At 33.2% G+C, this 18,770-nt stretch overlaps 1 protein-coding gene across 7 annotated transcripts in view; it reads right to left on the bottom strand.

Moving 5' to 3' along the window:
• The window catches only part of NEK1 (NIMA related kinase 1), a 129,469-nt gene that overhangs the window by 99,482 nt on the left and 11,217 nt on the right, over nt 1–18,770 (bottom strand). For 6 of the 7 annotated variants that reach the window (XM_074338302.2, XM_074338306.2, XM_074338304.2 and 3 more), the window contains exons 5-10: nt 16,455–16,552; nt 12,298–12,381; nt 9,445–9,512; nt 9,238–9,324; nt 6,306–6,360; nt 4,019–4,219 (exon numbers count right to left, since the gene is read on the bottom strand). In XM_074338302.2, the coding sequence (XP_074194403.2) occupies nt 4,019–4,219; nt 6,306–6,360; nt 9,238–9,324; nt 9,445–9,512; nt 12,298–12,381; nt 16,455–16,552 (593 nt within the window). The remainder of the gene's footprint in view (nt 1–4,018; nt 4,220–6,305; nt 6,361–9,237; nt 9,325–9,444; nt 9,513–12,297; nt 12,382–16,454; nt 16,553–18,770) is intronic. The other variant, XM_074338305.2, reaches the window with a different exon arrangement.

Consider the following 18,770-nt stretch of genomic DNA (forward strand, 5'->3'; position numbering starts at 1 on the left):
TCCCTTTCTCAGATTAACTTCTCAGTTATTTCAACTTAACTCTGAATCTTCTCAGCATCTCCAATGAGTGTTCACGCTTATCAACATGCAACTGTAAACATATTTTGGATAAATATTTGCATATTCCCACATAACTTGACAGGTAACTCTTTTTACTATTACTAAAAAAACTCTATGACTTACTCCCTAGCATTTATGAACATATTTTGAGGAGCCAAAAACATTAGTATTTCCTGCAAGTAATTTTCTCTTCCTACTCACATTTTTTCCCTTCTTTAAGTACAACACAACGATACCAACAAAGATTTAACTCAATGTAAGCCTGCTTTTTTCCCTACTGGGCGGGGAAGGCAAGTGAATTTTCTCTTTTTCCAAGAGAAATGAGGCCTGGTGGAGAGAACACTCCCACAGTGGTAGTGGACCAGAACCTCCAACAGGCACAAAACCATGACTCAGAGGGTCATCTTTCCCATGAAGGATCCTCCTAGAGTAGGTCTCAAAGTCTCAGACCAGCAGAATCAGCATCACCAGGAATGCATTAGATGTGCAAATTCTCAGGCCCACCCTCAGAATCACTCAAACACATATTATAGTGGTGGGAACCAGTAATATCCTCTAAGTGAGTTTTGCATATGCTAAAGTTTGAGAAGTACTGCATCTGAAGACAGATGTAAGTGAAAGTCAGGTTCACAGGCAATTCAGAGTAACTGTGTGAATGTTTTCTCTTCTGAACATTTGCATTTTTTTCCCTTTCTTTTTCATAGGAGAAAATGGGTACTTTATGATCTCCAGCTTGTTTCATATTAGGGAATTTCTTACACTGTTTGAATGTGAGTCTTTCTTTTTCCCCTGTGTGAATACAAATATGAATTGAGAGGTGGGGTATAGAGAATCCAAGAAAATTCTGGAATCCCTATGCGGTGCTGTCCCATACAGTTGCCACCCATATGTAGCTATTTGGATTAAATTTTTAAATAAATGTAATTTAAAATTCAACTCCTCAGTCACACCAGCCACATTTTAAGTGGTATTATAAATAACCACATGTGGCTAGTGGCTACAATGCTGGGCAATACAGCTATACAACACTTCACCATCATGGAAAGTGCTATTGGACAGCACCTATATTCTTAATGAATCAGAGCTTATTCGTGATATTCAATCCACATCCAGAAAGTTTCAGAGTGTGCAAGATTGAGAACTAGGCCCTATTAACCTTGGCTGACAGCATTACATTGTGAATTAAGGGAATAAAAAAAAAATCAACTGTACAGAATATTATAGTGATACTGAAAATAGTCTGTATGTTGCAGTAAAACTCATAAATTGTTTCAAAGTTAAAGGCTTAAAAAATGTATCACAAACTTTCTCACTAGAATACTGAACAAATGATACAGTCATGAGTCACATTATGTTTCTGTTTTGGTGTATGTCATACGCATATCCACACATGACAGTGATCTACCCCGTAGCCTGGGTGTGTAGCAGGCTGTACCAACCAGGTTGGTGTAAGAGCACAGGCTATGGTGCACACAATGACCAAATCACCTAACAATGAATTTCTCAGAACATACTCCCATTGTTAAGCGGCACATGACTGTATAAATACATCTTAAGAAGAAAAGATAAAGGTTTTCGTGAAGAATGAAATCTAAGTGGTGCCTAGATAGCAACGAGGGGCTATGTGTGGACTCAACATGTAAGGTCAAATACTTCATGTGTTAATAATGAGAGTCGGCCCTTTTTTCTTTCCATATTATATGTTCTGAATATATCAGGCTTGACTATTTTCTTCACTGCTGGCTAGTCAAATTCCAGTGCTTCAGTCTTGAGACTGTATGTTCTAACTGCTAGTATGGGGGAAAAGAAATCTCAGCAAGATTAAATGAAGTCATTCTTTCTTCTTTAGTAGCTGCCCCAATACAATAGAGATTGCACCACAAAACTGTCCTCGAAAATGTTATTTACAACAAAGGAGTCTTATAAGACACCGACATTTCAGAGATTGTTGCTATGTCCTATACAAGTAAATTTTAACCTCTAACTTTTAATTGGCTTTTTTGCTTACTAATGTGGTCTCATGGTATTAATAGCTAAATCCACATCTCTGTTTTTTGAAGAGTATTTGTTCACACAGAGGCTCTGTTAAGCCAGAAGACAAACGACAGGTCCCTCTCCTCTCATAAGCATATAGAAGTAATAACACCATGATTTTTCTAGATAGCTGATTACAGAAGAGTTTAATAGTGATCAGTTAAATTAACAGAGACCACACAAAACATGTAATGTACGTAATGTAAAGTAATTCCAGTTTCAGGTGATCGTTATTTAGTCAATAACTTATGCTAACTGTTTCGATATAGATATTTTACAAGTTCTGTCAAATTAAAATTCAATTCAACTTTAAACTTATTATGCACCTACATGCAAGTACTACAGGAAAAAACACTGAGTCAACCATTTATTACACATACATATAAATCAATGCCCACACAACAATGGTTTCTAATCATTTTCTATCAAATAGAATATAATCTAAATATAAATTATATTAGAATATAGTAATGCTGATAATATTTAACATATATTGAATATACTGAACACTTATGTGCTAGATATTAATAAGTATTTTACATCCCTTATCACTTTTAACTCTCTTAACAACTTCATGATAGAGAAATATTCATAATCCCATTGTTCACAGAAATGTTTAATAATTTTACAGTTGGAAACCTAAGAAGACAGAAAGTAGAAGGTGGTTGGCAGGGACTGGGGGTGTGTGTGGAGAATGGGTAGCTATTAGTTAATGAGTAGAGAGTCTGCTCCACAAGATGAAAGGTTATGGAGCTGGATGGTAATAATGGTTGCATAGCATTATGAACCTATTTATTACCACTGAACTGTCCACTTAAAAATAGTTCTGATAATAGATTTTATGTTACATTTATTTTACCACAATAAAAAATTACAAAAGAAACCCAAGAGACAGAGGAATGATTCCGTGCTATTGTGATTTATAATAAGAAATTTATCTTTGATCATCAAATTCCTGGCACACAGTTCCCAAAACCTTGGAATTTCCTAACTGTTAAGAGGATAAAGGTGTCTTCTGTTATTTATAACAATCTCCTTTCAACCACACCTGAATTTCTATCAGTGAAGTGACTTTTGGAGTGCCCCTATGATGGAGGCTGGTTGCCATAGAAACCACCCAAGTGATTAGAGGGTTGGAACTTTTAGTCCCACTTCCCTCCTCTCTGGGGAGGAAAGGGGTTGGAGGCTGAATCAATCACTAAGGACCAAAAATTTAATAAACTGTGTCTCCGTAATGAAACCTCCAAGAAAAACCCAAAAAGACTGGGTTTGGAGTGCTACCCGGTTGGTAAACATGCCAGGAGGGTGGTGCACCCTGGTTCCACAGGGACAGAAGCTCCTGCACGCAGGACCCTTCCAACCCTTGCCCTGTGCACCTCTTCATCTGTATCCCTTATAACAAACTGGCACATGTGAGTGAATGTTTCTCTGAGTTCTGTGAGCTGCTGTAGGAAATTCATTGAATCCAAGGAGGTTGTGGGAACCTCCGATTTACAGCTGGTTGGTCCGAAGCACAAGTGACAACCTGGACTTGTGATGGCTTCTATAGTGGGGGCAGTCTTGTACGACTGAAGGATCTGATGCTACCTCCAGATACAGTGTCAAAACTCAATGGGACTGGAGGACACACTGCTGGTATCACAGAACTGCCTGCTGTGAGGAAAAACTACCATACATTTGGTGATCAGAATTTCAGAAGTTAAGGATTATGTGTTAAGAGGAGACATGAAAGGAATGTTTTCCCGACTACAGATTCACAACTGGAAAGCAAATAGGAAGGGGAAGAGTTATACAAGAATGGAAAGGAAGGTGATTCCAGGGTAGTTTGAAAACACTAAGTCTCTTCAAAACAGATAAGGCCATGTCCTACTTAAGCACCATAACCCTATTGTTCAATTTTAATTCTAAAGAAAAAAAATCATACCTGAGGTGAGAGAAACTTTTCAATGCGTTTGGCTATAAAACCTTTCTCCAATATGGAGTTGACTGATGGTCTATCCCTAGGATTTCTTTTAAATAACTGAGAGAGCAAACTGCGGAGATCATAAGAATAATGCAAAGACACGGGTGGAAAAGATCCCGATATTATCTTCAGTACCAGGTTTTTCATATTGCCAGCTTCAAACTAAAATCCAGAAAATAAATCAACATACATAAAACATACGTTAACTGAAAATGGGAATATCAACAATGAGAAACAGTTCTTTACCTATCAATATAGAACAGAACTATAACCCTCTTCCAAATATTTTAATCAGCATATGTTCTCTAGAGCAGCATTCACTTGGTTATTTACAAACCTATTTAAAAGAGAATATTAGTCCTACTAGTATGTTTTAACTTGCTATAAAACTTTTACTTATTTAAGAGTAAAAGATGAGATATAGGTATTAATTAAAGATTTTATAAAAACATAACCATAATCAAGATGGTAGAACCAACCAACCTGGTGATCTTCATTTAAGACCTGCCTTCCTGTGCCCATTGTAGTAACTAGAACAGGAAATTACAGAACTAAAAGTGTTGGGGGAAAATATAATAAATACATGTACTAATTACTTTCCTTTTAAACATTGCTCATTATTATTATTTTTAAGTGTGTGATGCTCCCAAAAGCCATGGAATCAATGTGGCAAGCACTCCAAATGGGAATGTAAGTCATATCAATGGGAATACTATATATTTTAGGATTAAATACAATATAAACTCTAACTGAAATAAAAACAACAAAAACCAGACATGGGCGGTTTAAAATCTAAAGATTTCATTTTGAGAGTAAAATTAAGCTTTGACATCTCAGCTAACATAGTATAGAACAGTTGTACATTATCAATATGTTCTTAATATGCACATTAAGTTTTGGTATACATTAGGCATTGGTGTTTATACCAATTAAAAAAGACTTCTGTTAAATGTTGACTTATCCTAGCACATTTAAAGTATGTCATTCAGTTCATTAAAATTTGAATATAATTCAATTGTCTAGAAATATCTATGTACCTAAGAAGGAATTCTAAATGCAGAAAAACACGTTACTCTATTCCTCTATTACAAAGAATTTTCATTTCTCTCTCAACTGACAAACTCTTCATAAATAAACGTTAAGTGAATTACTTAATTTCATGTCCACTTCCAAAATACAGAAGTGATATTGACAGTTAAATGTAGATGAAAAGAGTTTTTTAAAAATACACTGATTTAGACCTAAAATGACTGTGTGTCACAGAAAAATTGACCAATTCCTTCAAATACAGATCTGATAACAACTATTCCACCTTACTTTGGCAGTTTATACTTTTTCTCCTGAAGAAAGGAAAATAAAATCTAAGGCAATATAGTAGGAGACTATGCAAACATGAAAAAAACACAACAAAGAAAAATACTCCACAAATAATATCAGGCAATTGAAAAACCAGCTATAAAACTGCTTGTAACATAATTAAACTTTTGAGGGGAAAAAACAAAAACAAATCTCATTTTATAAATTATTCTAGAAGAAAGCCTAGAAGGAAATGACAAAATATTACAAGTAGTCATTACTGGTTGAAAGAACTGCTTTTGATATTTATTCATTTCTTTACATTTTTATGTATTTTCTTAAGTTTTCTGTAATGAAAATACACTACTGTTTAATCAATGGAGGAAGAATTTTTTAAAAGCAAATTCTGAAATGAAAAGTGAATAACATTCAACCTATGTAGGACAAGAACTTCCCCTTTGGGTGTGTTTGTTATGTGTCATCTCAAAAGACTCTCAAAAGTGAAAATTTTAAAAACCCTGAATTAAAGAGTATTTAAATTGAGAAAATCCCTTGCTAAATATGTTGGAAAAAATTCCTTAGATAATTTTAATTCCAAACTCAAATAATTTGAGAAAAATTGCTAAAATGAAACTAATAAAATTTGTTAAGCCAAAATATCAAATTCATATATAATTTAACATTTAAAAGATAGCAAGTTTATTTGTCTTTAGAAATAATTTTCTGAAAAAAAGGATGATACATGTATTATAAAAAATATATAACATGCATATATATTAAGGGAAAATCAATTTAAATTTATACTTCTCAGAAGATGAGAAATTTACAAACTGACAGAGAAGATTTCTAGTACAAGAGGTCATCTGAAAGATGGCAGGTGGTTTTTTAAAAACAGAAAATTATAGTCACTTTTTGACGTAATTTTAAAAATATTTCAGAAACTTCTACTTACTGCATGTTTAAGTGTGCACATCTCATAAAGGACACATCCTAGAGCCCAAATGTCACTAGAAAAGAGAAAAATAAAAAAAAGTTTTGTAAGTATCAGATTTTTTTTTTCATTTAAAGGAAACAATATTAGCATGAAAATTCTTTACAAAAATGTTCTAAAAACATGTCCTTTAAAACTTAAAATTTCAACCATAACCAAATAACAAAAGCAGTTATCTCAGGTTAGAAAAATAATGGTTGCCCAAGCAATTATTTTAATCTCGTTAAAGAAATGTAATATTTAAAAAACAAAATCAGTAAATTTCATGGTTATTCCATTAAGTTGTTTTATTTCACAAAAGTCAAACTGCTTTATTCAATTATTTGCAAAACATCACATTTTTAAAAAATATCAGTACTAAATACTGCTTTAATAAACATGAAGAAAATATTAATTTACTAAAATTATATCTCAAATAAACTTGTGATGGTCAACTGAAACATTACGTAAGAATAAATACAATTTATCTTATTCCAATTTAAAGACTTAGTTAACCTACCTTCTTTATATAGCTCTTTTATTTTAAAGTAGATAGATTTTTTTATAATAAAAAAACTACCTCAATTTTTAAAAGGAAATAAAAGCTCGTAGTTCATAGTTATAGTGGTCCTTAGAAGTCAGCAAAAGCAAAAACCATTGCTCCTGAAAGTTGAACTAATTGGAAAAGAATAAAACGAATTATTGAAATCCTAATGTTATCCATGTTGTTGCAGATGGCAAGATTTCATTCTGTTTTATGGCTGAGTAATATTCCACTGTATATATACCGGGGGTACCAAAAAAATGCATACAAATGGACACTTTGGTCAATGTTGCTCAAGCAGTAGTTCGCCGACATCAGAAGTGTCTGGACACTGATGGTAACCACTTTGATCACCTCCTATAATTGCAGAAGTCAAACATGACTTGTAGTCATCTTTTGTTACTGGTATATATGATTACAATTTTAATACATTTTTTTTCCCTTTCTTAAAATGCGTATACATTTTTTGGCACCTTCTGTGTGTATGTGTGTGTATGAGTATGTCTATATATATACACACACATATATACTAGTACAGTATCACTTCTTCTCTACCCATTCATTCATTCATTGATGGGCACTTAGGTTGCTTCCCTATCTTGACTATTATAAATAATGCTTCAATGAACATACGATGCATATGTCTTTTCGAATTAGTGTTTTGGGTTTCTTTGGACCTAAAAGGTATTTTGCTAAGTAAAATAAGTCAGACAGAGAAAGACAAATACTGTATGATTTCACTTATATGTGGAATCTGAAAAACAAAATAAACAAACAAAACAAACTCATAGATACAGAGAACAATTTGATGGCTGGCAAATAGGAGGCGGATTGTGGAAGTGGTTAAAAAGAGGAAGGGATTGAGAAGTACAAATTGGTAGTTAAAAAATAGTTATGGGTATGTGAAGTATAGCACAGGCAACAAAATCAATAATATTGTAAAAACTACATATACTGTCAGGTGGGTACTAGATTTATGGGGGAAGTCACGTCATATAAGTTACATAAATAATCTAATCATTATATTGTACACCTGAAACTAATATAATATTGTATGTTAACTAAAATTGAAAAATTAAAAATTGCTAAAAAAAGAAAAAATTTGTAATCCCAAAACTCTATTCAATTTCAAGATTCAGCTGGAAAAGAATGTAAACATAATTAAGCTTTTTAGTAATTTGTACATGTTACACATCAAACAGTATAAACAAAAACATCAAGCTAATGATCCTATTATTTTTTTTTTAAATACACTTAGAAATACACTTAGAAAAACATGAATTTCGAAGTCTAATTGTTGATGTTCAGCCATTACATTTTAAAGCATTTTTCCCACAAAACTGATTTAATATAAAATTCTTTAAAGGATGATTAAACTCATCCCTAACCTAAAGACTGATTTTTTTTTACAGTTGACTTAGTCACAAGACACAGAAGTAACATTAAAATGTAAAATGACTTTAGCTCAAAGAAAATGCTGTTATCTTTTAGAATATGCACTAATAATACATTCCATAGACTAGACTGATCATTGTAATAGAAATTGATTTTACAAATACATTGCTAGAATGATGTTCTCAGCCTCTATCGCTGAAGTTTGAAATACAGCTTCCTCCTCATCCTCAAGAAAAAAAGAAAAAGGGAGTGGGGTGGAGGCAAAGAGACAGATAGCAATCCCTAATACATGCATTACTGCCAGCTACCAATTTCTTTCTTTACCTTCTATGAGCACTTGGCAAAATTAAGACCAATGTTTTCTGGTTGAGATTTTTCTATTAGAAAGAATGGGAGAAAATAAAGGGTAATTGGAATTCAGTGGCAGAATTCCTCTTCCCACGTACATACAATTTGGTAACCACAATACAGCTCAGTAATTAGAAATTTGGGATTGGAAGCCAGATGCCTGTAACAATTTCTTTGTTCCAGAGAAGTAACTTTACTTCTACGCATTTGATTTTCTTACAAAGAAAGGAGCAATGATTAATGCACATGATTAATACATACAATGCACAAGGTTACTGTGAAGATTAAGAGTTAACAGTGTGATGCATAGAGATAATGTTCAATAACTATTAACTACTGTAATTCAATGGAAGTTACTATTACAAAGAGAAAGACCAAAGAAAGCAGTCTATTTCCAAATATAATTTAATAATAGTGATTCATTTTATAGTTCCTTTAGCAAGATAGTGAAATAGTTTCTTTACAATTCTTCTCATCATATATTTAAAAAATGTGTGTGTGTGTGTATATATATATGTTTACATATTTATATTACCAATTTTAGAATAATATTCTGACTGCTAATAAATGTAGTATAATAGAAAGATTTAAAGGAAATATATATGTAACAAATATCATTTTAAATACCTCTTATTATTGTAGGGTTTGTTTTCACAAATTTCAGGTGACAAGTAGTATGGGGTCCCTATGCAAGTCCGAGCCAGTTCTACAGTACTAGAAAAAAAAGAATTACTGGATAAGCTTAAGATACTTAGAGATATAAATTATCACATACATATCAAGAATTAAAATTTCACTGAAACATATCAAAACAGTTTCAAACTGCTACGTTACCTATTAAGAACTCTAGCAATTCCAAAATCTCCAAGTTGTACTGTCCCATTTTTGGTTAAAAATATGTTCTGTAAAAGAGAAAAAAAAATCAGAATATTACAGTTCAGTTCTGAGTCAACAACTTTTTTCATAAAAATAAATCCAGTCTTAAAAATTGCTGGGAATAACTGGATATCCACATGCAAAAGAATGAATGTAAACCTCTATCTCACATCTTACACAAAAATTAACTCAAAATGGATTGTAGACCTAAATATTAAGAACTAAAACTATAAAATTCCTAGAGGAAAATACAGAAGTAAATCTTCATGTCATTGGTTAGGCGTCGATTTCTTAGATATGATACCAAAAGCGTAAGCAAAGCAGAAAAAACAGATAAATTGGATTTCATCAAAATTAAAAACTACTGAGCATCAAAGGACACAATCAAGAAAGTGAATAGACAATGCACTGAACAGGAGAAAATATTTGCAAATCCTATATCTGATAAAGAATCTGTATCCAGAATAAAGAATTCTTTCAACTCAACAACAACAAAGACAAATCAATTTTAAAACAGGCAAAGACACATATTATATGATTCCATTTATATAACATGTTCAGAATAGGCAAATCCATAGAGACAAAAAGTAGATTAGTGGTTTCCAAGAACTAGGTGAAGGGGGAATGGGGAATGACCGCTAATAGGTACAAGGTTTGTTTCTAGAGTGAAAAGATATTCAGAATTAGAGAGGATGAAGGTTTCACAAGTCTGTGAATATAATAAAAGTGACTGAACCTTATACTTTAAAAGGATGGACTTTATGGTATGTAAAATATATCTCAATAAAGCTTTAAAAAAATGAATGCAGACCTCCCCCTACGTCAAAAAAAAAAAATGCTTAAAAATTTAATTAGCCTAAAATGTAACATATTAATCTTAAAGTTTTCCAATAATGAGGGGGGGGGGGTTGAGGGGCAGGTAAAGTAGGTGAAAGAGATTAAGAAGTACAAACTTAGTGTTTCAAAATAAGTAAGACATGGGATTTAACATACAGCATAGGGCACATAGTAATATTGTAATAACTTTGTATGGTGACAGATGATAACTAGACTTATTGTGGTGATTTCATAATGTATAACCAAATCACCTGACACTAACAGAATGTTGTATGACAATTACACTTCAGTAATAATTTTTTTAAAAAGTGAAGATTTCTGGGTGCCATCCAAAAAATAAAAAGAAATAAAAATTGAAACAGCATGATAGTTTAAAAATGTATTTAATTTCCAAAACCAATTATTTTGCATTTATAAATACACACATCCAATACTATCAAACAGTGAAGCCAGGAGTTTGTGGAATAACATGAATTAAACTCCATATGAGTCAGGACACTTAAATCAGGCACATGCTCACAGCAGAAGATGACACAAAGTGGGGTTGACGGGGATGTAGTAAAAGGGGGTGAAATGGGATTAGCTGACAGGGGTTCAGGGACAGGAAAATGGGTGTGGAACTCCCACCACAGTTCCTCTTCTTCCCACTACTCATCCTGGGACTAAGGCTATGTAAGAAGCTGCAGGCCTGAGGTGAGAAGACACCCTCTGCCTTGACACAAGAAAGCGAACTTCCTCTGTGTTCCCCACTCTGGGAATTGAGAGCTCCTAAGTGAGGCAACTATGAAACCTCTATGCAAATATGACTGAGCTGTAGGGATAAATCAAACAACAAAGAAATATAAAGCAAAGAAAACTAGTCCAAAAAATCATCAAAACAAAAATTCATTCCAGGTAGAATTAATTTTATAAAACTGTTCAATAAAAAGTTTAAAGTACAGACGTTTAGAAATTGCAGAATAAATTAAGGTAATAAATATCCATTTAAAAAGAACAAGACATTATGAAACAAGAAGTTTCCTAAAAAAAGTGCCTAAAATTTAATTAGCCTAAAATGTAACATATTAATAAGAAATAAGAATAAACGTGAAAATCCATTTAAAAACCTTGAAGGGAAAAAACAAATCATTATAATAAAAAATAGATGACATAAGCACTAATTTACACAAAATTAAAAAGGGATTCAGTTAACTGGAAGGCAGACTGAAGAATTCACCTAGAATGTAACAGACAAATAAATAAAATATGAAACAAATACAATACTTGAGGGGATAGATGAAGAAGTTCCATCGTTATGTCTAGAAAAAATCCAGAAGACAACCATGAAGACAGTGATAAAAAAATAATGTATGAAAAAAAATATAGCCAAACATTTTTCAAAACATTTCCTGAGTAAATACACATTCTCAGATCAAAAGTACACAGCATAATGAGTAAAAACTGAACCTCACCAATGCATAACACCGCAATTTCAGAACAATGAAGATAGAGAGAATATCCGAAAATCTTCCACCAGAGAGAAGAAACAAGGCTAAGAAATAATAATGGCTTTAAATTCCTAAACAGCAACACTAGAAGCCAAGAAGAGACAAATGAGCAATATCTTCAAAATTCTGTAGGGAAACTACTTCCAACCTAGAAATTTATAATCCAAATTTTCATAAAGTAAGAGAATGGAATAAAGTCATCTTCAGACAGGCAAAATCTCAAAAAGTACACTTTCCACACTGCAGTTTTTTGATATTTTTCTGTTATAATGAGAAAGTAAACCAAAAAAGAAAAAGACATAAGACGTAGGCAGGAGATGGAATGAGAGATGCTGATGAAGACTTCTGGGATTAGAGTGAATGGGGAGCAGTGAAGCGAGAAAACAATGTGATGCAGATTGGACCGTGTTCAAACATTCTGGCCCAAGACAATGCTAGTTCCATGTCCATATCCATTTAGAAGTTGTCAGTAACAGAACAAACATACCTGTGATTTTATGTCTCGATGAAGAATTTTTCTATCATGTACATGTTTCAAGGCCAAACATATCTGTACAAACCAGTCCAAAATCTAGGGAGGGAAAAATCAGATCTGTCATTTTTTTTTAAATTTACATTTCATAGCACTCTTTCCCTGAGCACTAAAAGGATTCAGAAATATTTGGGGTTGAGGGGAACTCAATCCTTTAAAAAAATTTAGGCTACAATTTATTTTTAATTTGTAGTCACCAACATCACATAGATATTCAAGCCAAGTGACATACTACGTGCAGGGCACATACTAACTTTAAAATGTAAGAGACTGCTATTGAAGCATTTATTATAAATCAGAATAAATATGAAAAGAAATTTCCAGAGAAGAGTGAAAATGGAAATAATTTATATTTTATGATCGTATTATGGGGGGTGACTTTGTTTATTAATGCATCTTTTTTCAATAATGCTTTTTTTTTAACATAAATAAAAATCATGAGAGAAAAAGAAAATCACGCAGGAAATGTAAATGACATCTGAGTCTTTTTCTCTCCCCACATTTACCACACATAAACACACTCTGGAATTGGCCACCTGAAAGTAAAAAGTCTTAATTTCTTCCTCAGACCTAATACCAAAAGAATTCCATGTAGATGGTATTTTGAAACATAAAAATTAAACTATACAATGATAAAAGAAAACATAGGTTAATTTTCTATAATCTTTGATTAATGCAGGACTTTCAAAACATGACACAAAACCCACAAGTCACAAGAAACAACACTAACAAAGTTGAGACTATAAAATTAAAGCATCTGCATGGCAAAACATATATAATCAAGTTTAAAAATAATTTGAGAACGTATCTGCAACATAATTGATTGATTACTTTGTCAAAGTTCTTCCAAATCACTGAGAAAAATACTACCAGCCAAAATAAGTGGACAAATGACTGGAAAGGCAAATGACATTGGGGGGAAAAAGCCAATAAACACATATACAAAATACTAATCTACCTCCAAATTTAAAAAATAATAATAATTAAAACAAGATACCATTTTAACGTGTCAAAAATAAAACAATACATAATGTTGGTCAGAATGTGGGGAAATAAGTCTTTGCATACCCTACTTATGGGAAAGTTAATTATAGTCATTTTGCAAAGTATGTAAAAGTTTTAAATTGACACACCATTTGAAAGAACTGCAATTTCAAATTTATCCTACAGATATAGTATCACAAATACAAAAAGATGTGTACATGGATGCTTTCCCCAGCACTGTTAGAGCAAAACATTATAAACAACCTAAATGTCCATCAAGGGGCCTGGTTAAATATATTGTGATATTAATGTACTACAAATACTGTGTGTCACCAAAAAGAATGAAGTACTTCTATGTACACTGTTAAGTGAAAAAAATAAAGTTGCAAAATAGTATGCATAGCATACTCCTAATTTTTTTAAGTCTATGATTGTGTATATTACATACCTGAGTGGTATAAGAAGGAAAGGCAGAATAAAGGAAGGAAGCATAAGATAGTTACCCATCAGTTAACAGTGTTTACCTTAGGGAAAAATTTTTTTCAGAAAACAGAATGAAAGTAACAAGCTTTACTTTTTACTCTTAGCTCTTCAGTATTTTTTTAAAGAACAAATATTACATTAAAATAAGCTAAAATTAATATTTAAAAATTTATTTTCTTAACAATATTCACATAAGGCACTATGAGTACAAAAATGAAATAGTTTTCTTGACTTTAAGGAGTTCATATGGTGGTAGAAATATGTTTATAAACAAATACCTACAATAAAATGCACAGGTTTTATAACTGTGTTATATACACTAAGAGAGCAATTAATTCATCCAGGGAGGGATCAGCAATAGGTACAAAAATAAGACAAAAATTAAGGCCAGTTGAGTCTTATTGGTATGTGCTCTACCTATAGAACTGGAACACATCTACACATCACCTATGCCTCATTTTACAGATAGCGCTTTTCATTACCATATTTCCCATACCTATACTCCTTTACAATTTGACAAAAAAGTATTCGGCAGCAATGATGTACCTGGATAGATAGGTACAGGAATCAACAAAAAAAGAAAAGAACTCAGACCGGAGGTCAGCAAATTTATTCTGTAAAGGGCCAGACAGTAAATATTTTGGGCTTTGAAGGCAATATGGCCTCTGTCTCTACTCTGCCACTGTAGTGTAAAAGCAGCCATAGATTATATGCAAATAAGCATAACTGTATTTTAATAAAACTTTGTTCACCAACACAGACAGTGGACCGACTTTGGCCTATAGGTCACTGTTTGCCAAACCCTAACAAAGACTATTGAGGGAGATGAGAAAGTAAACCAGAGTATTGAAGAAGCACAGTGAAGGAGAGCCATCTCAGCCTGGAGGTGATAAAGTTGGACAGATGTGACTCCAGAGCTAAATCTGTGCCTTCCTTGGCTTTGTTTATACCTTCCATCAAAATTTAGCTCTGGAGGGCCAACCCTATGGCTCAGGCGTTTGGAGCTCCGTGCCCCTAACTCCAAAGGCTGCCGGTTCGATCCCCACATGGGCCACTGGGTTCTCAACCACAGGGTTGCTGGTTCGACTCCCGCAAGGGATGGTGGGCTGTGCCCCCTACAACTAGCAACGGCAACTGGACCTGGAGCTGAGCTGCGCCCTTCACAACTAAGACTGAAAGGACAACAACTTGAAGCTGAACGGCACCCTCCACAACTAAGATTGAAAGGACAACAACTTGACTTGGAAAAAAAGGCCTGGAAGTACACACTGTTCCCCAATAAAGTCCTGTTCCCCTTCCCCCAATAAAATCTTAAAAAAAAAAAAAATTAGCTCTGGAATAGCTGCCTATAGAGGGGAGGTGATGGGAAATGGAGTATGAAGAGAAAAAGAGTAAAAAGAAATAAAAAGCACAGGTTTTGCTGGAATGGAATAATGCAGCTATTAAAACTAATATAATTAATCTGTTATGGACTAACATGTAAAGATAATCCAAATAATTTTTAAGTGACAAAAGCAAGAGAGAGCATGGTATATACTCATATACTATCCCATTTCTGAATATGTGTGTGTCTTGATGTTTACGTGTACATGTACAAATATGAAAAAGAAAGGCTGGAAAGATACACCAAACTAAAAACAGTGGTCATCTCAGGAATGGAGCACTAGTGAAAGACTTTCCATTGCTGAACCTCTTAGTAATTTTACAATTTATTTTGTTTGTAAAAAGAAAATTCTATAAGCTTTGGAATTAGAAGCAAGTTCAGACACTGACTATGTGATTTGGGGAAAGCTACTTAACCTCTCTTGGATTTCTTATTTACCAAATAGAAAAACTACACTAATTCATGGGGGGTTATGAGAATTAAAAGAGATAACAAATAAAACACTGTGCTCCCTCGATTCCCCTTTGTAAAAGCATACAATGAAAATTAAGAATGGGTGATGAGAAATGTAATTTAGAGACGGAAAAGATCACAGATGATTAGACTTGAGCTGACCTTTTTAAAAAAAATGGTTAAAAAGAGAGAGTTGGGGGAAAGGTATTACCAAAATAAATAAATAATCAGTATAAGCGCATGAGAAGAATGAAATGCATAAACATGTGTCCCACTACCTAACACAAAATGCATGCTTAATAAAAATGTTAAATGAAAACATATGCACATTAGGAAATAATAGAAAAAAATGAGACTTCTTAGGTAGGATAGGGTCATATTTTAGAGATCCTTGACATTAAAACAGAGATTAGATTTAATGCAGTTGCCAATGCAAGGCTTCAAGAGCTGAAGTTACCTGGCAAAGCCACATTTTAGGAAGAATGGTCTGGTAGCAGTAAGCCAGATTGACAGGATGCAGAATGATTCATCTGTTACAATGAGTAATTAAGCTATATACATAAATTTGTGTATTTTTATGTAAATATATACACAGAGTATAACATTTATTACACATACAATATTACAGACAAGAAATGAGATGGAGAACTGAACTACGATGGGAGTTAATTAGAACAGGAATGTGACTAAGATACTAGAATACTATATCAAACGGCCCTAATAATTACAAATAGCACTTGCAGTTTTAAATAAATTACTTCTCAATAATATTATGAAGGAAGAGTCAATCTCCTACATGTTAACTCACCTGATCCTCTTGAAACAAAATGCCTTTCTGAGCATTTATTCGTTTAAACAGATCCCCTCCTTCACAGTAATCCATCACTATGTAGAGAGAGCCATTTTCTACAAAATATAAACATTAAATTCCATTTTTAAAATGTGTATCAAAAGCATAGATTAATTAAAAGTACTTAAAGGTTTACTAAAAAGCAGCAATTAATTAATTGTGCCCCGTTAAACAAAAAATAGAACCACACTTAAAAGAATCAGAGTGCAAAGTTAAGGTATACTGGTTACACAGATTGTACAATAACTTGGGTTAACAGGCAACTCCGTCATTAATGATTTTTCTACCAATACACCATCCTATTAGATAGCAGTGTCCACATTGACCCAAACATTTCTGGAATACAGACAAAATGCAGACGGATATACAGATACTTCTTGACTTACAAGGGATTTACGTCCCAAAAAACCCATCATAAGTTGAAAATATCTTAAGTTAAAAACATGTATTTTTTAACTCTTTTTATATGTATTATTTCAATGGTATTTTTGAAGTATAGCATAAGTAATATAATCAATAATATTGAAAATGCGTATCTTAATAATTATTATTAATAATACTTTTATGACTTGCCCTGTGGGTGGACAGGACTAGAACACTTCTTAACTCTTCTCTTTCCCTTTATTCTTAAATAAGAATAAGACTATGCTTATTCTTACCAGTAAGGAAGAGTGGCTGATACTACTTCTAACATTTACTAAATCACTACATACTAGTAAAAGTACTGCAACGCAAAGAACAGATTTCACTTCTCTTACTATCCTGTGCTTCTGGCCTTATTTCTAGCACTACTTATTTCTTACACCTTGTGGTGATGTTATTACTTGCAGGACTCATACCTCCTTCTGATTACGCTGCTTCTAATGTGCCATGGATTGGGAACCTACATGATCGAGCTAACTAAGAATCTGTTATAACTCTTTATGATTAATATGAAAAGACCACCCAAATGTACATGTGAGAAATCACAATGTTAACAAAAAAAAGAGACCGTACAAGCCACTACTTATAAAAATATGTTGGGGTGGCTGGTTGCCGGTTAGCTCAGTTGGTTAGAGCATGGTGCTGATAACACCAAGGTTGCCGGTTCGATCCCCACATGGACCACTGTGAGCTGTGTCCTCCTCAAAAAAAAGTATAGATGGAGTATTAGAAAGCCACAAAGAAGCATGAAATCTTACCATTTGCAACAATACAGATGGATCTAGAGAACATTATGGTAAGTGAAATAAGTCAGACAGAGAAAGACAAATACCATATGATCTCACTTATATGTGGAATCTAAAGAAAAGAATAGATGAATGAACTAATCAGAAAGTCTCAGATATCTAGAGGAAAAACTGAGGGTTTCTAGATGGGGTGTTAGTTGGGGATGAGGGAGAAGGTGAGAGGATTAGAAAGCAGTCAGTAACCACAAGATTGCCATGGGGTTACGAAAGTCAATTTGGGGAATGTAATCAATAATGCGGTAAAGATTCCGATGGACACTTGTCTCATTAGGAAGACCACCTCAGGGATGATGTAGATGCCTGATCACTGCACTGTACACCTGAAGCTGAAGCTGAACAATAATGAATGTCAACTATAATTTTATATATATATTTATATATATATATATATATATATATATATATATATATATACACATATATACATATATATATATAGTTACAAGAAGTGGAGTACAGCATTAGGAATAGAGACAGTGGAAATGTAATGGCTGTGTGTAAGGTCAGAGTAGTGGATGGGGGGAGGGAGGTTGTCACTGTGTGAGGGATATAAATGATAAAGGTCTAACTATTACATTGTTTTGTGCACCTGAAACTAATAAAAAAAAGTTTAAAAAAAGTATAGGATGTTAATATTTATGTAGTATAAAGGAAACACAAGACAGTGGTTAGCCCCAGGAAAGGACAATAGGTGACCTAAAGGTAGGAATAGAAGGCAAACATTTTACTGTTATGTAACATTTGAATTTGGTACCACATGCATGTATCAAAAAATAAATAAAACTATCAAAAGATTTTAAAGAGTGTGTGTGCCTGAGAAAGAGAGAGAGAGAGAGAAAGAGAGAGAGAAACAGAGGCAGGGAGACAGAGAAGGTTAAACAGGACATGAGAAAGGGATGGACAAGCAATCCTGAAATAACGTGCTTGAGCTTTAGTACATGGACTCTGTAATGTTTTCTGCTGCTTAAAGATCTATTATTTATTTTTGGGATAAATACTACTTAAAATGTAAGGTTAACAGAATGACGGGAGTACTGATCTGTTT

This window comes from Rhinolophus sinicus, chromosome 15 (assembly GCF_057876585.1).
Source record: "Rhinolophus sinicus isolate RSI-liver-muscle chromosome 15, RSI-T2T, whole genome shotgun sequence".
Taxonomy (NCBI): domain Eukaryota; kingdom Metazoa; phylum Chordata; class Mammalia; order Chiroptera; family Rhinolophidae; genus Rhinolophus; species Rhinolophus sinicus.